The sequence below is a fragment of the Schistocerca serialis genome, chromosome 8 (assembly GCF_023864345.2).
Source record: "Schistocerca serialis cubense isolate TAMUIC-IGC-003099 chromosome 8, iqSchSeri2.2, whole genome shotgun sequence".
In the NCBI taxonomy this organism is placed as follows: domain Eukaryota; kingdom Metazoa; phylum Arthropoda; class Insecta; order Orthoptera; family Acrididae; genus Schistocerca; species Schistocerca serialis.
Window position 1 is genome coordinate 401,358,483 of NC_064645.1, and position 23,474 is coordinate 401,381,956.

Consider the following 23,474-nt stretch of genomic DNA (forward strand, 5'->3'; position numbering starts at 1 on the left):
TGTGCTGTTTTAATAATGTGCATATCCAAGCATGTAGTACACTTGGTGTTGATTTTGTTTGTGTTGCACGTCGCCTTCTTGTCGCTGCTATTCTAATGGCTAGCAAAGTAGATCATGCGCTGTGGATGTCATTCCAGCCGTGGGCGATCGCTCGCTGCTGGAATTGAAATGTATGGAAGGTTAATACAAAGAGAAGCAACATCTAAGTTGTGCTATGCGTTTAGTTTATTGTGGGACATCTGTGAGAGGGAATGGCTCAGAGTCCGAGTTGTACGAGAGCCGCCACAACCCCCTGGAATCCAGCGTTGAAGTCGAGCGCGACCTCGTTGTGCTGGTAGTCAGTGCGGTCGTCGTAGTAGGCGTCATTGGCGTCCGGTCCCCCCACCAGGGCGCCGTACAGCACGTGCGGGTTGGGGTCCGTCGTGCTGTACTGCGTCCAGTCGCAAGTCGCGGGCGCGTCGGGGCAAGACCTGCCAACACAGAGCAGCATACAAGAGGTCAGAAATTTACACTTCCAGTTCAGCTTCAGCATGAGAGTCAAGAAATATGAGCAGTCGGAACAACGGAACTAATTAATAATTAAATATATCTGGACGATTCCTTCTTGTCCAAAACCCATTTGTGTTTCTTCACTAATTATCTACAGATGTTTCGGCTATGGTTGGTACAAATATCTTTTGCAGCAGAAACTAACGTCTGAAGCATAGCTCTGCGTGGACTACGAGGGAAGTTTAGAAGACGATAACCGAAGCGTTTTACATGTGGCCCCACAGAAGTATGATGAAAGTTATGTGGAATCATAAGATACGAAACGAGTTTCCGCGCAGAAATGGCGAGTATATAAATACCGGGTATTATAGTATAAATTTGAAAACTTAATACACCATGGAATAATGTAGATAGAGAGGTAAAAATGGACACACATGCTTGGAATGACAAGGGGTTTTATTAGAACAAAGAAAAAGATCACAAAATGTCCGATGGATAGCGCTGGACAGCAAAACGTCAGTGACTGCTACCGTGACGGGTGAGAGGTACGCCGATATGTTACAGAATCGCATCATCCCCAGCCTGGCTGATAAACACCTGCTGGAACGTACGATGTTTTTGCAGGATGGCGCTCCACCCCATATTGTTAGACGCGTGAAAGATCTCTCGCGAGCGTCGTTTGGTGATGATCGTGTGCTCAGCAGCCACTTTCGTCATGCTTGGCCTCCCAGGTCCCCAGACCTCAGTCCGTGCGATTATTGGCTTTGGGGTTACCTGAAGTCGCAAGTTTATCGTGATCGACCGACATCTCTAGGGATGCTGAAAGACAACATCCGACGCCAATACCTCACCATAACTCCGGACATGCTTTACAGTGCTGTTCACAACATTATTCCTCGACTACAGCTATTGTTGAGGAATGATGGTGGACATATTGAGCATTTTCTGCAGAGAACATCATCTTTGCTTTTCCTTACTTTGTTATGCTAATTATTGCTATTCTGATCAGATGAGGCGCCATCTGTCGGACATTTTTTGAACTTTTGTATTTTTGTGGTTCTAATAAAACCCCATGTCATCCCAAGCATGTGTTTCAATTTGTACCTCTCTATCTACATTATTCCGTCATTTATTCAGTTTTCAAATTTATACTGACTTTTTGATCACCTGGCATATGGGAAAATTTAACGAGAAGAACAGACAGGATAATAAGACATACTAACTGCAGAGGAGCTGTAACGAGCTGTAGAGGGTAAAAACTGTAGGGGATTGAAGTACATCCAACACATAATTGAGGACGTTTGCTGTAAATGCTACTCTGAGATGAAGATATAGAACTTGCCAGAGGAGAGGGAGTCATGGCAGATTGGTCGTATGAAACTGAATTACCGATGAGGAAAAAGAAGTGACACATGATTTTGGGAATATTTTTATATTAGCGCGGTAATCCAGCGATATCTCGTACTGGAAAGCTGTCATGTAATACTAATTCCTTAAATCGAAAGTTATACAACTGAAAGTAGCCCAGCGTGCACATAACACTTCAGGGTCCAGTAGTTTTTCATAGTGTCATTTCTCCTCTGCAACAAGTTAGCCGTTAGCAACGGGTTAATTCATAACAAAGACGAACGTATCCCGCGTGAACACATTTGGCAAGCCGTATCTGTCTTTTACAATACAGACTGTTGTAGAATTTTACGTTATAGCAGCTCTATAAATTGTATTCAAAAAAGTACTTTTTCAGTGTTTGCTCTACATTGGTCTGTTCCACCTCCTTGTTTCCCAACGGATTACACAATCATTATGCGTAACTCCACCGTGAAAAATAACAATATTAACAAGACCAACACAGTTTCAGATGACAGAAAATATGATAATACTTTCTATACTGCTCAAGACGAACGGAGACCAGAACACCAATATTGGTTCAGAGGCCAACTGACAGTTGTTAGTTGTGGACTGCTGTATTATGATTCAAAATTACTTTTGAATGACCACGACAGTTTCTTTTTCTTTGCAGTAATCATTCCTATTATGTCTGGAAACCTTTGATTACAATTTCCCGTACTTAAAGTAATCGGGGACCCCTGCTCATAAAAACGTTTTCTAAGCAACAGCATCCAGTTTCATTGCGTACATTACAACAAAATGCCGTAACTCTGCGTTCAGAATCGTTTGGCCCCGTTAGTTGCACACATTATTTATGACAGGACTGCACTCCATTCTTTGAATTGTGCATTTCACAGGAAGGCTGAAAGGTGCTCACTGATAAATCTTCCCTCATAGGTTACGACATCATGTACTTAAATTTCATTGCCCAAACAAGTTTTGGTCTAGAACATTCGCCTCCTCCCTGTGGTTGAACGGCCACGTTTCTTGTTACTTTAAGCCCTCAGCGACAACTTTTTTTCCAGTTGGTTACTTTTCTTTTATCCACATGTTTGGGCTTCCGATGTGCCAGCTAACCGAGTGCGTTAAAGCATAGCTTCGAGGATACGGGGAGGTGTGACTGTCCCGGCCAGAATCCTCTTCGCATATCAAATACGAAGGCTGCTGAGTCGGCTTGCCTGGATATGGCTTTTAGGGGTTTTTCCATATCCAGGTAGGCACGTATCGCGTTGGTAGCAACGTCCCGCCTCAGATATGCACTGCGCAAACATTCAGAGAAGTTTCTCATACTTCAACGTAGATGTACTCAGAAGCAGAGAGGCAGGGCAGGCAGACTCTGTCCCAGCAGGAGTGTTGTCGGCAGGAATGGCACACGGCCAACTACCGCTGACATGGCCTCAACCCATATAACAATATCAGCAACGTAGGAGAAACTGGAGAGGTAAATAGAAGATATGTTTGACTTTCCGTTCCATCTTTTGTTCTGCAGAATTCTATTCTAGGTAGTTTTTCCTCCATCGTTCTCGATATTCGCTTGCCAAGTTCAGGCTTCTCTTCGTTAGCACTTCGACGACGTTTTGGTGTTTGTACAATTCTTTTAAGTCTTTATTTTTTTCTTATCCTCCATTCCATATCATCTTCTTCATATACAAGTCCAAAAATTATCTTTAGTATACTGGTAAATTAACGAAAAGGGATTAGTTTATTAATTATCAGCATGGGAAAATACTACCCAACAAGAATGACACAAAAAAATGAAAGACGTACTTTTCGTAAGTACTTAATTACAGTGGTCCACAGTCCTGCTTTACAACTGAAGAACTTGATACAGCTGATGTACAATTCACCATCTCATCAGGGAACAAAATACAGCGAACAATAAAGAAATTAAAGAATAACGAGGCTTATGCTGAAGACCTGCTATACGCTGAATTTTTAAAGAATGGAGCACCACAACTCGAATAAGAACTATGGAATTTAACTGAAACGCTCTGGGGGTAGAAACCATAACTGGGAGCGGAAAACAACATTTACACGGCTTTTATTTGTGTCCAATATCTACGGAGTAATTAGTTTACTCGATGACACTTTTAAAACCCTGTCGATTTGCCTATTAAAGAGGCTGATACCCTTAACTGGAGAACTGACTGGAGACTACTCTGAGCTGAGACAGGGGCACGCCACTTCACCTATTTCATTTACAAGCATCTTAGAGTAGATTGATACTGAATTTACTAAAACTAACTCACAATGCATACAATTGCAGGAGGCGAAAATTACTAGCCTTTCGTATGTTGTTGTTGTTTCTTGGGGAAGGAGACCAGACAGCGAGGTCATCGGTCTCATCGGATTAGGGAAGGATGGGGAAGGAAGTCGGCCGTGCCCTTTCAGAGGAACCATCCTGGCATTTGCCTGGAGTGATTAGGGAAATCACGGAAAACCTAAATCAGGATGGCCGGACGCGGGCTTGAACCGTCGTCCTCCCGAATGCGAGTCCAGTGTCTAACCACTGCGCCACCTCTCTCGGTGCCTTTCGTATGCAGATGATGTTGCAGTGATAAGTAGTTCCAAACATTACTAGTTATAATCATGTATAACTATTGCGCTGAGATTAGATGATTACGTGTAAGTGAAGAAAAGACGGAAGACCGGGTCGTAAGGAAGAAAATCAGATGTGTTGTACCTTTGGCTGTAGACAGATTCACTTTCAAGTATTTAGGGAGTTTCACAGCAACAACCGTAGAACCTATTTACAACGGATATATAATTAGACTACCTGTTACCCTCTGTTTCGCTCGCTTATTTGTAGTTTTGTTAAGATGAATTATGCTGAGTAAGTTAGCTAGTAAATTTACGAGATGTCTGTGTTACAGTGGCGTATAAAAATGTATGCAATGCCACTACGTAGTTACATAAAGGAAATGTTTCTGTGGTTTTTCTGCATATCGAATCTGAAAGCATGCCTGATATTTTCCAGTTATAGTTAAAAAATGGTTCGATTCATAACATTCGCGCAGAAGTAGTGTGTTTAGTGGTTCCTCTGGCTTATCTAATACTGGATGGAGATTTTACCACCAAAGCAACACATAACAACCTTGCATTTTAATGTTTCATGCTGCCTACATTTTTGATCAATCCCCCTACGATGACTAATTCATGATTAACGTAGTCAGTAAATATATAATCAAATGGTGCTACACCAAAAGCCTCCTGCGTTCCAGATGTAAAGGTACGATTCTACGTTTGTCGTTCAACTTTAAATGAAGCCGTCGTTGTGAGTCTACAAGTGTCTTGGAAGCTACTAGGGATGCGTGACGCTGAACGTCTAAAATGCGACTGGCTTGTGAATGTTCTAATGTCTCTGTAGCTCTTAAGGCCACCTGACGTGCTGCATCCGAGTTCGGCGGATACGAGATTGATCTAAATTTTGTTAGATTCGAGTAATTTTCACAGCTCGAGATTCCTACAAATATACGTTACATCAGACTTACGTTTGTGAGGCTTGTAGTAATAGCTTTAAATATGGCTCTCAGGGTTCCCGTCCTTCGAGGGTGATGATGATGTTAAGGCAACGCATACATCCAAACGCGAGCGGAAGAAGAAAAGACCTGGCGGGAACTGAGCCTGGAAAACCATGATAGTGAAACAGTAACGCTGATCGGATGACCACAAGGTGTTCACGGGAATTCTAGCTCAACAAAGGGGCTGTTAAGCGACGCATGACGCTCAGCGGCTAAACTGTGATTGTTACTGTTGAATCTCCACCAAATCTCCCCAACTATGCCAGATGATGCAGCAATTCAATATTACAAACCACGAGCTCAGTGTCATTGGATCTGCACTGTCACGGAATAATCTATACACTAAGAGCCGCCAACTTTGCGCCATTGTCGTCTGCATGCCACTGAGGTATACTATAGTTAAAAATGTCAGTAATACTCAAAAAGATACAACTTAACAAGGAATCCAGTAGTCTTTCCCAGGGTTCAAGCTATATCTATACTAAATACCGTAGGATAATGTAACAGAGTGAGCTACTTTCGCAATTAACACTGGAGTTAGTGGGGAAGTGCGGATTGAACATGTTGAGAATTGAATAAACATTGTATTGATTCGTTGTATCATATTACGTGGAAGGCATGAATCAACAAAAGCATTTCTACAAATATGATCAAGTTGAAAACTGAAAGAATAAATAACTTTTCCGGAGCAAAAATATTTTTCCTGATTTTGCGTAATATTCTTCAAATCAGTAAATACCTTGCACTACACGCTTTGTAAACTAGCCCATTTTCTTCATCAGGGTTCAAATTGTCTCATGCCGAATGTCATGGATATCGGTGCAGTGGTTTAGTCGTGAAAACGTAACAGATATAACTACTTTTGCATTTATATTATTGGTATGGAAGTAGGAATTGGCATGGACTAAATATGTTGACGATTGTATAAGTATTGTGTTCATGCTACTACTCATGGGTGCGCTCGCCTATGAGCGAAACGGAATAAAATTTGTGTATAGGTTCATTGGCCGGGAGACCATGGTTGGGATGTTTGGGAGCTTCGTGCAAGTCTTTCCGTTTGACTCCACGCCGGTTACTTGCACGTCGAGGCTGATGATGATGGTAAGGCAACGTAAACGTCCAAACGCGAGAGGGGGAAGAAAAGACCTGGCGGGAATTGATCATGGATAACCATGATCGTGAAACAGTGACACTAACCAGATGACAACACGCTGTTCACGGAAACTCTAACTCAACAAAGGAGCTATAAGGTACGCATGACGCTCACCGACTAAAGTGTGATAGTTTTGTGACTGGTATTAGTATGGAAGTGTGAATTAAACATCTAGAGGATTGTATAAACATTATAGTCATTACGTTGAATCTTACTATGTAGAACATGTTAAACATTAAAAGCATTTTCTCAACTAAGATGAAGTTCAAAAGTTTTAGAGTAAATAGCTTTTCCAAAGAAGCCGGCCGGTGTCGCCGAGCGGTTCTAGGCGCTTCAGTCTGGAACCGCGCGACCGCTACGGTCGTAGGTTCGAATCCTGCATCGGGCATGGATGTGTGTGATGTCCTTAGTTAGTTAGGTTTAAGTGGTTCTAAGTTCTAGGGGAGTGATGACCTCAGCTGTTAAGTCCCATGGTGCTCAGAGCCACTTTCCAAAGAGTAATTATTGTTCCATATTTTGGGTTATACTCTTCAAATCAATGAATATGTTGAACTACACACTTAAATATAGTAGTCTATGTTCCTCCTCAGCGTGAAAGCTATCTCCAGACCAATTTTTTTCAAAATCGGTTCAGCAGTTAAGTTGTGAAAGCGTAACAGGCAGAGTTACTTTCGCAATTATGAAATTGGCATGGATGCCTGTCTAATAATAGTGAACAAATCACTTCTTAGATTCACCAAAGTTCTAAAGAAAATAGTTTGGGACACTTTCCACTTATCTAAAAAGATATGAAGAAGAATTGTTCCTAACACAACAAATTATTAACTAGTACTGCTACCCTTCTGTCGCTGCCGAAAACTCAAAGAGGAATCAGTACGATAAATTTCACCCATTCGCGGAAGGAGAAGCTAGTACTCGTACGCTGATGTGCTAACGCAGGCGAACCGCTGCCACTGAGCTGTGGTTAATAGCGTGGGCTTCACCATGCGACAAGGAACGGGCTGAAGACGGCGGGCTGGCTACTTACGCGGCGCGGTGGTGGGGTCTGACTGGAGGGTTCTCGCCGAAGCCGACGACGTAGCTGCGACCGGTGTCCCCCAGGATGTAGCCGATCTGCTCCTTGGCCAGCGCCTGGTTCTCCTCCGTGTTGATGCCCAGCGCTGCTGCCTGAGAAATGTCAAGAGAATAGATATTTTAGTAAAGTGTCTGTTGTTAGCCATGGGATCGGAATCTTATTTATGTAGAACTTTTGATAAGCACAGTCTGGAAAGATATTTAGGAAGTAAACAATTTATTACATTATTCAGTCTAAAAAATTAATTACATTCCTGTCGATAAAAGGCATTATCCGTCAACAACTTTGTCAGCAGTAGGAATATATTTTATTTCATTTTATCTACACACATCAACAAAAGTTTTCTATCGTCCCTATACAGGTATGTCCTGCAAGTGTGTCTGTTCCTGTACCGATATGTATGTTGATCCTGATGTTGTTTCTGAACATACTCCCAATTAAGCGCAACATACGTAGGGCGCCGCGCTCGAATGGACTGCAGCATTTCAGTTGAAAGCAAAACATCAGAGACGTCTGTGGGACAGTAGAATGAACACCCATCATTACACGAAAGACAATTGTGGTGTCACCGCCAGACACCACACTTGCTAGGTGGTAGCTTTAAATTGGCCGCGGTCCATTAGTACATGTCGGACCCGCGTGTCGCCACTGTCAGTGATCGCAGACCGAGCGCCACCACACGGCAGGTCTCGAGAGACGTACTAGCACTCGCCCCAGTTGTACGGACGACTTAGCTAGCGATGCAACACTGACGAAGCCTCGTTTATTTGCAGAGAAGATAGTTAGAATAGCCTTCAGCTAAGTCAATGGCTACGACCTAGCAAGGCGCCATAGCAATTGATAGTTATCGTATGAAGCATGTCTCATCAAGAACGATGTATACAAATGATGGATTAAAGTTAAGTATTCCAGCAGCTACGTACTTTTCTTTATAGCATTCATTCCGTATCCTGTTTCAGACCTCACGCCATCCTGCGTGAGCTTATAGCGTGCATTTCGGCCTTCCCTAGCAATATAACAACAATAGTGACCAGTCATCGGATCTGCATCACCACGTTACGAGAAGAAAGCTTGTCAGCCAGGGAAGTTGCTCCACCTGTGCTCCGGAGTCAAAGTGATGTGGCGCGGTCGTGGAATCGGTTCCAGTTTAATGTTGAGGAGTTACACCGCACACGATGTCCACGTTCGACACTTGCTCATCATTATCGGTACACATGACTATCGCATGATGTGACTCTCCAGTCCAGACGAGCACGGCGAGCACGCCATTGTACATCAGAAATCCACGGAATAAGTCACAGGAGGGCTAGAAATCACACAGAATGGACTCTCCAAGATTAACGTTGGGGGTTTGGACGAAATTTGGGTCAGTTTGCATCCAGATAATCGCACACAACGTGTTGGGAAACAATTCGGTAATATCTTAAGCTTGCGACACTGTTGTCCCACATGTGCAACAAGGTGGCGTTGGAGTGATATCCTAGGGTGGCGGTTCATGAGACCACAGTATACTTCTTGTGGCTGTTGACGACCCACTCACTAATCGACGGTACAGGTACGAGATTCTGCATTCAATGGTGGGTATCGTTTAGCCAAAGTCTTGGCGACAATTTCATCTCGCTGGATGATAACTCGGATGCTCATCGTGCTATTTTCATGAACACGTTCCCCTAACATGCTGGTATCACCAGAATTTAGTGACCTGCCGATACTCCGGACATGATCCCTATCGTGCATGTGTGGGATCGATTGAAACGATCTGTTTTAGGGAGTCGACAGCGACCACATACTGTGAGTGGCTTACGCAGAATCACTATCGAGGAGTGGGACGATTTGCACCAGTGCTTTCTTTGTGATCTCATTGATCGAATGGCACGACGGATTCAAGCCTAATCCGAGCAAGGGGACGTTCCACCACTTATGGAGGTTTCTCAAGAGTGCTGTGAAACCCCCCTAAACGCACTGAAAATTAATATACATGCATGGTTCAAAGGATATTTTCGTTTTCTGCGGCATGAATTTAGAAATAAAGGGATAATGAAAAACTTTTGTTGATGTTATTCGGACCATGATTGACTGTAGTTAAATTTCACAGCAATATATTCTCAAGAAATGGACCTTATCTCATCACACCCTAATATTAAATGGAAGACACGAATACTCTCGGCATATTATAATAGTTGCTTCATAGTCACTTTTCTAAGTGTTGCGTTCCTTGATCCAAATGGAACGGTGCTGGGCGAACATTTACTCATGTGCATTCCTGCATCTGCACACGAGGTGGTGGTTGGCTAGCGTATGAAACTTAGACACCTGCTAGTGATCGTGATGCCCCCTCAGCGTAGCAGAACTGGTTCAGGCGTTAAAGGCTATGACTCGATTTTCGTCATCGTTTACGCATTCGACCCAAGACTTGAACAACCTCCCAGCATACGCTGAATTTTAACAGAAACTAAAACGCAGTCTTGATAGCCTGAACACGTTTCTTTAAAAATGGTCATCGGTTTCAATCTGTTTTAGACCATCATCAGACTCGCCGTACTCAAAACGTGCTAGGTAGAGGCGTTGACATGGAAAAGGAACCGTGTCTGAGACACGGATGTCAACCGATCTGTTTGACATCCGCGTCTCGTACCTACGGTTGCTGCCCTACCCCACCAGCCGCCTTTGGATTATGGTCTGATGATTGTCTAAATCAGAGTGAAACCAATCATCATTTCTGAAGAAATGTGTTTATGCTATCAAGACTGCTTTTTAATTTTTATTAAATATTGTTTGTAGATCTCTGCTCTTCCAACTATAATTACAAACATAAAGACGCTTAAGTGGCTCGCATAAGGTCTAGTAGCAAAAGATCCATAGGCCCGCATCTCTCTCTCTCTCTCTCTCTCTCTCTCTCTCCCCTCTTCTCTGCCGTCCTCTACTTGAGTAGACTCCAAAATTGTCCAGAGAGAGTTTTTACTTCTGACTGGCCAGTTAGAATTCCCCATCCCAGGAAGCAATTCTTGTTCTACGGTAAAAGAAATACCTAATCCAATAACATTTCGAACACTGAAAGGACTGTAAAATATTGGTTCGTTTACTGATGTATCGCAGAATCTATAATGGCTATATCTCATCAAGTCGTGAATCTTGTATGATTTCTTGGAGTAGCGACTCAGTGTACAATGGAGTTTGTAAGTAGGCTGTTTATGTTTTCTTATTGGCAACGTTATGTAGCGCTCAATATGAAAATCACTGGCTGTGCAGTCTGTGGCTAGTTTGCATTGTTGTCTGCCATTGTAGTGTTGGGCAGCGGCAGCTGGCTGTGAACAGCGCGTAGCGTTGCGCAGTTGGAGGTGAGCCGCCAGCAGTGGTGGATGTGGGGAGAGAGATGGCGGAGATTTGTAATTTGTCATGAACTGGTATATTTATACATGATGATATCAAGGTAAATACATTGTTTGTTCTCTATTAATATCTTTCATTTGCCAACTATCCCTATCAGTATTTAGTGCCTTCCATAGTTTGAATCTTTTATTTAGCTGGCAGTAGTGGCGCTCGCTGTATTGCAGTAGCTTGAGCAGCGAAGATTTTTGTGAGGTAAGTGATTTGTGAAAGGTATAGTTTAATGTTAGTCAGGGCCATTCTTTTGTAGGGAATTTTGAAAGTCAGATTGCGTTGCGCTCACAAAATATTGTGTGTCAGTTTAAGCACAGTCTCGTGCATAATTGTTCAAAGGGGACGTTTCATACGTCGACCCTTAGCCTAGGATACCTCACTGGAATCTTCTGATTTTTTCTTGTAGTTTGTGTAATTAGTGTAGATTTTGTTTATTGCTAGCGCGTAATTGTAGAGAAAATCTCCTTTGTAGTTGCAGTCTTTCATTGTTGTACAGTAAAACAGTTGTGGCATGCATGTAGATTTGCACCAAGTATTTCGCAGCTGCAATTAACTAGATATTATTTTCAGTGTTATGTTAATGTGTTCTCTTATTTTTGCTCTTCAAATTGTGCTTTTCTGTGTTATCGTGTGAAATAATGTGACAATAATGGCGTGTGACAAACGTAATACTAGGCTCCAAAGTAAACTGAGAAATGACAGTGAAGACGAAAGCAGTGTGATGGCGCCGCAGAGTAATGAATTAACAGACATTCAAAGTAGTAATTTGGTAACTGTTCATAGGGAAATGGAGCAGGCGGCAAACAATGGCGTGGACAGTGAAACAATTAGTGAAGAGGGACGCATTATCGATCGATCGGTCGGCAACAGCTTGCCTCAGGAATCGGGAATGACAGGACACAATTTTGCGAATACTGTAGACTCAGGTTTTGGGTTCTCACCGTTTTCTCAAATGAGTCAAGACACATTTTCCGCTTGTCAAAATGTGAATGTTGCCGGTGCAAATTCACTGCCGAAAAGCACTGAGGAACATGTTCCAGACACCAGTGCATTGTTATTACAATTAATACAGCAAATGGGACAAACACAGCAAAAGCTTCAAAAGTTAGACACAATGGAACAAAATCTTCGAAAGTTAGACACAGTGGAACAAAATCTTAAAAAGTTAGACACAGTGGAACAAAATCTTAAAAAGTTAGACACAATGGAACAACATCAGAGACAAACACAGCAACAGTTAGACGCAATGGAACAAAATCTTCACACCACGCTTGAACAAACACGTGAAGATTTAACTACTGAGTTACATAACATTGAATCGAAATGTCAAAAAGTCTGTAATGACGTAAAAACACAAATTTGTGAGCATTTTCAACCTATTTTTTCGCGGCATGAAAATGCATTACAGAATCACGAAGCAGCCATAAAAGAACTGCAAATTATTGTTCATGAAAATCATGAGACCTTGCAAGCTAAATTTGACTCAGTTGCATCTACCGATTCGGTTACGCAACTTGCAAAAACTCAGGATAACTTAAAGGACACAGTAGACTCGATTTCAACACAAATGGACACTCTGAAACTTGGTTCAGAAAAACACACTGAGGAAATGTGTTCATTATCAGAGAAAGTAGTTGAACTTTCGGATCAGCTAAATAATTTATCTACGAAGGTAGATGATAATCTGAATGACGCAAAACCGGTAGTCTTTAATGACACAGAACAGAGCGAACAAATTAGGAAACTGAAACAAAATCTGAATCAAATTGATACGCAACACCAAAGAGAAATCCGGGAAGTACAAGATCAGCTGACACAGGTAATACAAGAATTACGTATTTCAGAAGACACTCGCGCTCCAACACGGGAAGAGGAACTTAGAAATACGCAAAAGCCACAAAATAATAATACAGGGCATTTCGGTAATTATGAAAGAAATTGGCAAGGTACACCGAATTTTGAGATGGAACCGCCGACACGACGTAACTATGACCGAGATGCGACTCGCCGACGTGATGATTTTGACTATAAGCTGTTCATTACTACACGTAAATTCAAAACATTTAAGAATTCTGGCAACGACATTCATCCACAAGCATGGCTCCATCAATTTTCTCATTGTTTTCCTCCCAACTGGTCATTGGAGCACAGATTAGAATTTATGTGTGGCTACTTAGAGAATGAACCAGCTGTAAGAATGCGATCGGTCATTCACGATTGCCACAGTGAAGGAGAATTTTACCATGCCTTCCTCTCAGCATATTGGTCTCAAGCCACACAAGACCGCGTAAAACATGGCATCATAATGATGAAACATTTCGAACAATCTGAATTCTCCAGTCTTGTGAAATATTTTGAAGACATGTTGCACAAGAATCAGTACCTGTCAAACCCATACAGCCCCTCAGAACTCATCCGCATTTGCTTAATCAAATTACCTGAACATTTACGACATATTATTTTGGCAGGACGTTGCAAAGACGACATTGAAGCTTTTCAGGGACTGTTACAAGAACTGGAAAGTGACACTGACAATCGCGGAACACAGGAGCACAACAATTACAGATCACATCAGTCGCAATTCCGCGATGAAAGAAATAATAACTGGACGCGACAAGGCTATTCTCACAACACAAATCGTGACCGAAACAGACACCACCCGTATTACAACCGTTGGCAGAGTAGTAATAATTACAGGGAAAGATCACCTCTCCGCAGTAGTGACTATCACAGAGACAATCAGAGAAACAGACAATTTGGGAACCAAGATAATTATTATCAAGGGAGACAGAATAACTTTAGACGCAACGGTCCAACGCGCAGTTACGATTCAGGGAGAAATTCTCCACCACTTAACCGACAAGAAAGGAACTACAGGAACTACCGACATGACGACAGACGATGTGATCGTAACGACAGACCTGAATTGCATCAGAACTGGCGGGATTTAAACAGGGCAGGGCCCTCTCGTCACGGTGAATTTGTAGAAGTTAGGTCTCCAAATCCCAATAACGACGCTCGCCAACAAAGAGACAATAGGCAATGACTCACACCGCTGGCAGCCACAAAACGTTCTTATGACACTAACGACGCAGCTGCCGTAGCTAGTAATTACGTAAAAATGGAAGACATTAGGGACATCTTACTCCAGGAACACGACATAAAACATAACAATATTGCATATCCTGTGATTCATATTACAGTAAATGATGTAAAATTTACGGCAGTACTTGACTCTGGCAGTCCCATTTCAGTAATTAGTGAAACAGCCTTTAGCAAATGCAACAAATCGAACGATTGTCCCACACTTCCGTTACGTAAGATTAAATTACAAGGTGCAATCTTTGGAAAAAGTGTAGATGTACGCCAACAAACCAACTTAGAATTCTATTGTCAAAGCCACAGCTTCTCTATGAGCTTTCTCATTGTTCCATTATTGTCGACGGAAATTATATTGGGAGTAGACTTTTTGAATGAATACAAAGCAATCTTAAACTTTCACGATGCTGAAATAGGTTTAGAGAAGGAAGGTAAGTCAATAGCTTTGAAATTTGAAGATTGGCTCTCAAACCATGACGAAGAAATCAATCGGCTTTACCTTCTGTTAGACAACAGTTCGGAATTTTCTACGGAACTAGACACTAACAATCACTCTGCAAGTACTGACAGGGATGATGTCGACGGCGCATTTGACACTAATAAGTTAATTCAGAATAAAATTCAAACAATTGAGAATTGTAATGACACTGATAGGCAGGACCTTTTTGAGATTTTACAAGAACATTCCACAGTTTTTAATCATAAAACAGGAACAATCAAGGGATTTCAATACCAATTTCGTGTTCGTGAGCATACTAAATTTTGTGTTAGACCATATGTAATTCCAGCACATTATAGGGACCGTGTTAGAACATAAATACAATCTATGCTCGACGAGGGCATTATTGAGCCTGCAGTAAGCTCATACAACAATCCATTACATGTTGTTGAGAAGAAAAATGGATCGATCAGGCTTGTCTTAGATTCGAGACAAATCAATACTATCATTATTCCTGAAACAGACAGGCCGCAGACGATGGAAGAACTTCTTCAAAATTTTAATGGTGTAAAAGTGTTGTCTTCCATTGATCTCAGATCCAGCTTTTATCAGATCGAACTTCATCCAGAATGTAGAAAATACACAGCTTTCCTTTGTTTCGGCGTTTGTTATCAGTTTCGGAAACTTCCTTTTGGTTTGAACATTTCTTCAGCAGCATTCATTCGCGGGCTAAATTCGATATTACCTGAGTTCTTAAAACGTCACATCACCTTATATGTGGACGATATTCTAATAGCAGAAGCTTCATGGGAACTGCATAATCGCATCCTCAACAGTTTGTTACGTATTTTTGCAGAATCTGGAATCACAGTTAACTTGGAAAAGTCTGAATTCGGTAGGACAAAGGTGAAGTTTTTGGGACATATTATTTCTTCTGAAGGCATTCAGCCGGATCCTGAAAAGTTAGAAGCAATCAGAGCCATTCCAGTTCCATCCACAAAAAGACAAGTCCGCAGTTTTCTAGGTCTCGTAAATTTTTACCGTCGTTTTCTGAATATGCAAATTCTTGTTACACCAAAACTTTGTTCTCTCACTGGAAAAAATGCTATTTGGAACTGGGACGAACAAGCACAGTTGGAATTCAATTCTTTGAAAGAAGCGTTACTTCACGCGCCAATCTTAGCTCATCCAGATCTGTCACAAGATTTCTGCCTTAGCACGGATTCTTCTAAAGTCGGTCTTGGTGCCCATTTATTTCAAGAAGCCATAGAAAATGACACTACCATTCAGAAAACCATTGCTTTTGCTAGCCGAGTGCTAACAAAATCTGAAAAAAATTATTCCGTTACTGAATTAGAAGCTTTAGCTATCGTTTGGGCATTTAACAAATTCCGTTTCTTTCTTTCTGGTAAGCACGTAAAAGTATACAGTGATCATCGTGCATTACAATTTCTTATGTCTTCAAAATTAAATCATGACAGTTTAAAACGTTGGGCATTGTTTCTGCAAGAATTCCGCTTCACAATAGTCTACATTCCCGGCAAGGAGAACATTGTTGCGGACGCACTGTCACGCGCACCGGCTGGGCTTGAGAAAAGTAACAAAGAAGGCAACCTCGAGAAAAATTTCAGTATTCTTTACATTCAGAAAGTCGCCTTTGAAAACTTCATCACCACATCTTTAAAAGACATTGCTCATGAACAAGATAAAGATCCGATTTGGAGAGACATCAAAAGTAAATGGCATGAAAAGACACACACTCAGATTCGGCATTATTACCTGGTTAGAAACAACATACTCTTCAAACGCTGCACTGTTGATGACAAGCTATGGGTACTTTGCATTCCCGACGATTTTGTTAATAAGCTCATTTGGTACATTCATTTCAGCTACGCACATTTTGGCCGACGAAAATGTTATCATATTCTTCGTACGACTTGTTATTTTAACAATATGGAAAAGAGAATTCGAAGAGTCTTGTCTATTTGTAAACTTTGTCAAAAGGCGAAACCATCTACTATCTCCCATAGTGCTCCGCTGTTTCCTATCATTCCTTCTAAATTAAAAGAATTTGCTGCTGTTGATCTCTTGGGACCGCTTGTCAGAACATCTAATGGATTTTCGTACGTTCTAGTCGCTGTTGAACTTACTTCAAAATTTGTTTCTTTCACACCGTTACGTAAAGCCACTGGACGGTCTGTATCCAACGCCTTTGTTAAAAATTTCTTACGTGAAGTTGGACACGTTAGTAAAGTCATTTCAGATAATGGACCGCAATTCAGATCTGCTGTTTGGTCACGCATGCTTCGCAACCATAAAATCAAACCTGTTTTTATTTCATTGTACTCACCACATTGTAACCCATCTGAACGGATTATGAAAGAAATCAATAAGCTTTGCAGACTTTATTGTCACAGAAAGCATCAGCATTGGGACAGATATTTACACTTATTTCAAAATGTGCTGAATGAAATGCCTCATGATTCCACTGCTTTACCACCTACTCTTGTACTAAAGAATGAAGAACCACCGAACAGAATCAGAGAGCTTGTACCTTTCCCGAATACACGTAAACTTCGACACAAAGACATAATTGATTTGGCTCTAAAAAATATAAAATCTGCAGCAGACAAAAGGAGAAAACTACACGGTAAAGCAAATGCAAAGAAATTGTATATTGGTCAGAAAGTTCTCATTAAAGCTCATTCATTGTCACATAAGAAGAAACACTTGAGTCACAAATTCTTTCTAGTTTACAATGGACCTTACAGAATCCGACGTATACCACATGATAATTGCGTTGAAGTTGAAACTCTGCGTACTAGGAAGAGTAAAGGTTTACACCACATTTCTCATGTAAAACCATTTATTGACAGATAATCTGCCTTTTAACTTTGTCTTTGCCATAAAACGTTTCACTTCACGTTACTAGTATGCTTTAGAAACTGTTACCATGCAACAATGTTTGAAGTTAAATATCCAGCCAAGAACCAAGAGAAATTATTTAAACAGAAATTACGAATGCATTGTTATTGCGAACAGACGACACAGTGTCATTGATAGTACGCTTTGTCAGATTTAAAGTTATTGCGAACAGACGACACAGTGTAATTGTGTGTGTACATTCTTGCTTGTTAGTTGCACGATTAGAACATTTACCAGTACTGCTAATGAGATTTTAATGCAACATTTTGGTTTACTTGAAAATACATTCCGGATTTAAAGTACTTTCTGTGAGATACCAGACGGCACAGTGGTTAGTTTATGTGACAGCTACACGATTTTATCATGACGCTACTAATGAGTGACAATTTACAATGTTGCTTGTGCGGTGTTTCTGTTTTATATCTGCACAGTTTTTCTGTTTTATTCTGGAAAGTAAAACATGTTTTAGTAGTAACTTTTGTAGTATAGCTACAATGAGACAGGGTTTTCCATAGCACAACAATACGTTACAGCACAGTACGTTCTTCAACACAACAATAAGCGTAATAACTACGATATCTATACGCAAAGCATTTCACTTTCGTTTATCATGTGGTAAGTACATTGACTTCTGCAGAACTTAGCTTTCGGAGGACGATAACTACGACACTTCCACAGAGATTATGTTGCGACAAGATGCACAGTTTAGTGCTACAGTACACGCATTTGAGTGATTAATCTTATACTTAAAACACTTATTTTTAAATATTTTTTTTTAATTACAAAGAAAGTTTTCCGTGATATATTTCATTCCATTGGTGTAATCTGTAACACCTGAGGGTATAATTACATTAATCCTCAGGGGGGTACACGCTTACTTTGTGTACCATGTGTGTGGCAACCACAAGGAACCCTAGCTAATATGGTATTTGCTTATACAACTTTACACATCGGTACCATATTTCTCTAACACACAAATTACACAGCTATCTGATCATGTAACTGAGACAGACAAACGCTTTTACTACATCAGTGACATATGTTTACGCAATTACAGAGTTGGATTACTTCACACTTACGAAATTGCATTTTGTCTGTACTGTGTGAACTCTTCATATTTTTTCGGAACCATTGTGATACTATGAGAGCTTTGAATGATGTATTTGGTATGAGATCATGATTTTTAAAGTACGTTTGAGGCAGATGACACTTTTGACATGAGCAGAGAATTTTCTTTAGGTTTGGAATTATTGCAGAAAGCTACGACGATTTTGAGATTTGACTGAGGTGTTAATGATGTTATTTTTACGACGACGATGTGTATTATGCTGCTGAGGTATGTTTATGATTAATAGGCTGAGGCTATATGAGTTATTTGATTATGCTTCATATTTATAATGACGAAATATTGACGAGTGTCGATGGATATGTATATGTGTAATAAGGTAAGGAGTAATGAATAGTGGGTAGGGACTCTTGACTTGTGAAACAGGATGTTGGAAACCAAGAATCGTACTTTAAGAGTTATGACATGTGTGAATCATGTGTGAATGTATCACAATGCCACTGAAAATTTATTTGGACACTTATATTTATAGGGTTTTGTTTCTACAGATTTGCAACGCTAATTCTTGACCTGTGAAATATTTCTATGTGAGACTGTCACTGTAGCGGAAACTGCTGTCGTAAATATTTCCGTACGAAAGTTAAGTGACCACCTGCACGTAATGCGTTGTGGCGCCCAGCTGGGCCAGCCGCCCGGAGAAAAAGCCATTAGGTGGAGAAAAAAAAAAAAAAAAAGAGGCCATTAACCTCGCTTCTGACATTCCTTTGTAGAAAGCATCGCAAAAACGACACGGTCGAACTTGAAAACATATGATTTTTGTAATGCGTTGTGGGCACACAGCTGTGTCAGACGCCTGGAGAACAAGCCATTAGTGTGAGTGCCTCGTCAGAAGCACAGGTAGAAAAAAAAGAAAGGGAAGGCCATTGTCCACGCTACTGACATCTCCTTGTTGAAAGCATACTGTGGAGCTCGTAATTTATGATATTTACTGAAATGCCTAATGAAACGATGAGAAACATTTCACAGCTATTGTCTTGCTAGTTAAGAAAAATGCCATATGGCTTGCTTTATGTATTTATTTACACATTTTGTTTAATATCAAGTTTCTAGCTGCACTGCAGCATTGGTTAAAATAAAATTTAATATATGTACTAATATAAATATTTTATGCCCACAGATCCAGTAAATAATTTTATGATCTATCCAAAACAAATGAGGGAGCACAAAAAGAAATTTCCCTTCACAGGAATTGCATAAATAATTTTTTTACGATTTGGTAACTTATCTACTAGCGTAAGTTTTTGTGATGCATCACTCTAATGTTAAGATGTGACATAGGTATTAGACATGGCCATTTTAGTGTAATATTTTTTCTGCTTGCGCTATGTCATGTTTAGGTATAAGTTGCTGCTGTTTGCCAGGCATAGTGTTATTGAATTTGACTTTTGCTCATTTATGCTGCTAGCTTTGCCAATTTCCATTTTTTGCATTGCTGTTTGTGTTGATTTGTTATGTGATGCTGCATTGCCTCGTCCCTTAGTTTAGCATCTGAGCTCAGTAGATTTAAGTTAGCTTAAGAGGGGTAGACTATATAAGAAACTAACTATGATGAATTGGAAGAAATGCATTTAGACGCTATAAGAAAATGGTTTGGCAAAAAAAAAAAAAAAGTATTTTAGGTAGGATTTTCTTGGAAATAAATGATGAGGTAAGATAATGGAAATAAATGTTGAGGTAAGAAATGTGTGAACATATAAATACAGAAAGCATGCTTAGATAGAATTTTTTTTGGTGGAAACAAAGGATGAAATAAGAGGAAAGATATATGAAGTTTTGGGTTGGACTGCAGTACCAAATGTTACACTGAAAACGAACCCTGTCCTTTCCTATTGGTGTTATCCCACTATGTGTTTGTGTACCCTTGAGTATTTGTTTTCTTCCTGTCTCTGTGTACTGTTTCATAGAATTTTTTTCTCTTCTAATACTAAGCTATATTCACTATGAGGAGGAATACTGTTATCCTCAAATATAAGTTGCATTAATAATATGTTATTTTCTTTGTAAAGTTGTTTACAATTCTGTTCTGTTTCAATGTTCATGTGTGAAATTAATGTTTCGAAAACTATTCTCATTATTTTATGTATGTACTTAAGTCACTATTTTTGTAACACTGATGTATATGTTTATTTCTATTCTTTTGTAACGCCTGTTTTACTACAAATGTTATCTGTATTGTTATGTTTTTAATGATGTATTGTGTACCTTTGTAATTGTATTCTCATGTTATAAAATTGTAATTGTCACCAGTTCATGATATTATTAACTTGTTAGTTACATTTCACTGCACACGTTTCTGTTGGTCATAGTATGTGGACAATATGTGAGAAGTAGGGACTGTTAGTGTTTGCACGTGTGTAACTAATTCAGCAAGGGACTGGATAACAGCATTGCTGGTTCTAAGGACAATTTCAAAAACTTTGTGAGTGCACAAGTGGTGGTTTATGGACTTGCTATATTATCCGCAAGACTCTTTAACGGTGATTGTGCACATGCACAGTCACAACAGATGGCTGCTGGCTATCTCTACAAGGACTACAGTAGGTCTACATCTTTGATGATCCATCAATACCATTATTTCTACAAGGACTGCAGTGGGTCTGCACCTCTGGTGGCCCACCAATACCGTAATCTCTACCAGGACTACAGTGGGTCTGCTCTGTGATGGCCTACCTACCAATATTCTTCAAAACTTCGAATGACTCTGCTGTGGGTTTGCTCCATTGTGGCCCGTTACCTGTCAGCATGTCAAGAGTCAGCACTGTCTTTCCGTTGGAAGGACAACACTACTTCTTCAAGACGGCATGGAAATCCACTACTTCTGTGTGCATTGTCTTTTACTGCTCAGACTTTGAGAAAAGAAACGGACTGTCTTTATAGACTGTGAGAAAATTTGAGCTTTTGACCAACATTGTATCAATAAGTGTGTGCATTTGATTTCTTTGTTATTGTAATTATGAAAAATTTTATCAAATCATTATTGGCCACTGCCCAAAAAAAATTTTGTAAAATTTTTTGTGGGGAGCATGGGGGCTATGTAAGTAGGCTGTTTATGTTTTCTTATTGGCAACGTTATGTAGCGCTCAATATGAAAATCACTGGCTGTGCAGTCTGTGGCTAGTTTGCATTGTTGTCTGCCATTGTAGTGTTGGGCAGCGGCAGCTGGCTGTGAACAGCGCGTAGCGTTGCGCAGTTGGAGGTGAGCCGCCAGCAGTGGTGGATGTGGGGAGAGAGATGGCGGAGATTTGTAATTTGTCATGAACTGGTATATTTATACATGATGATATCAAGGTAAATACATTGTTTGTTCTCTATTAATATCTTTCATTTGCTAACTATCCCTATCAGTATTTAGTGCCTTCCATAGTTTGAATCTTTTATTTAGCTGGCAGTAGTGGCGCTCGCTGTATTGCAGTAGCTTGAGCAGCGAAGATTTTTGTGAGGTAAGTGATTTGTGAAAGGTATAGTTTAATGTTAGTCAGGGCCATTCTTTTGTAGGGAATTTTGAAAGTCAGATTGCGTTGCGCTAACAAAATATTGTGTGTCAGTTTAAGCACAGTCTCGTGCATAATTGTTCAAAGGGGACGTTTCAAGTTGTAGACCCACTTGCCAGACAAGTAGAGTCTCTTCGACGCATACAGTAGCATGACGTTAGCCTGGAGAGATGCTTTTTTTCTTTATGTCTCGAAGCCACTCATGTATAGTCTCAACGTAATATATTTTACGGGAAGAACATATGTCCTGTATCAGCTTACTGGTACAGAGATTATCGAATGTAGATTATTAGTTAGGTATGGGATGCCTGGTGCATTTGCTCATTCAGTACGTCCTCTCTTGCATAAGCCAGACTAACATTAAAGATAGAATAAGATCAATCCCTTCCACTCTACTACCTCTTCCACAGCAATGGAAAATGGGGAGAAAATAAATATAGGTAACATTTTGTCACGGGCACCGGCAGTTCACCTACATGAAATTATCGACTGGTAACAGATCAGCGTACCAGAGTTATTGATAACATTTTTTTTCGAATAATCATGAATACTTACCCATGAAACAACGAACACGTAAACAGTTGTGGATCACATTCTCTACAGATGAGCTCCGACACACTCACCTTGAGACAGGTCAACGCGACGTTGGCGGCCAGACGGAGGTTCCCCCAGTCGGAGATGTAGAGCAGTTTGAGAGGGGTCCGCTGCTGCTGGTGCACCATGTACGTGCAGTGGTCGGACAGCTGTGTGGAGAACTGCTCGTCACCGGTTATCTCCGCCAGGAGTGCCTGCAATACAGACCATAACGTTGCCGGCTAAACCATCACAGTAAAGTTACACATTTCCTGCTTCATTCTAATCGTACAATATCGTTCCCTCTTTTACACTTTTCATGAGTCATTTTGACTCAACGCTATATTTTGGCTACTTTCGTAAAATATTTTAGTAAATTACCATAATATCTTTCCAGTAATACCAAACTTTGGTCGAACAAGTGGAAAACGTTACTATTATTACACTTCCAGAAAAGTACGTTTTGTTCACTTGAAACCTCCCCATTGGAAAATTTATGAATGATTGTACTGGTGAACCCCTTACGTTATTTGATTTTCAAACAGCTGAGCAGAATTGAACGTACTAAGACATTTCGCTCTTTTCTTATTCTGATCAACACTAAACTGACACACAATATTCTTAGCACAACGCAATCTCACTTTCAATAATCCCTACAATAGAATGGCCCTGACTAACAATAAACTATACCTTTTATGAATCACTTACCTCACAAAAATCTTCGTTACTCGAACTACTGCAATACAGCGAGCGCCAATACTGCCAGCTAAATAAAAGATTCTAACTACTGAAGGCACTAACTACTGATAGGCA

The 23,474-nt window shown here is 40.4% G+C and overlaps 1 protein-coding gene across 1 annotated transcript in view; it reads right to left on the reverse strand.

Moving 5' to 3' along the window:
• Window positions 1-256: 256 nt before the first annotated feature.
• Window positions 257-23,474, reverse strand: part of LOC126416239 (endoglucanase A-like) — a 47,136-nt gene continuing 23,918 nt past the window's right edge. Inside the window, exons 6-8 of the mRNA XM_050083849.1 lie at window positions 22,712-22,876; window positions 7,580-7,719; window positions 257-470 (exon numbers count right to left, since the gene is read on the reverse strand). Of these exons, the coding sequence (XP_049939806.1) occupies window positions 257-470; window positions 7,580-7,719; window positions 22,712-22,876 (519 nt within the window). The remainder of the gene's footprint in view (window positions 471-7,579; window positions 7,720-22,711; window positions 22,877-23,474) is intronic.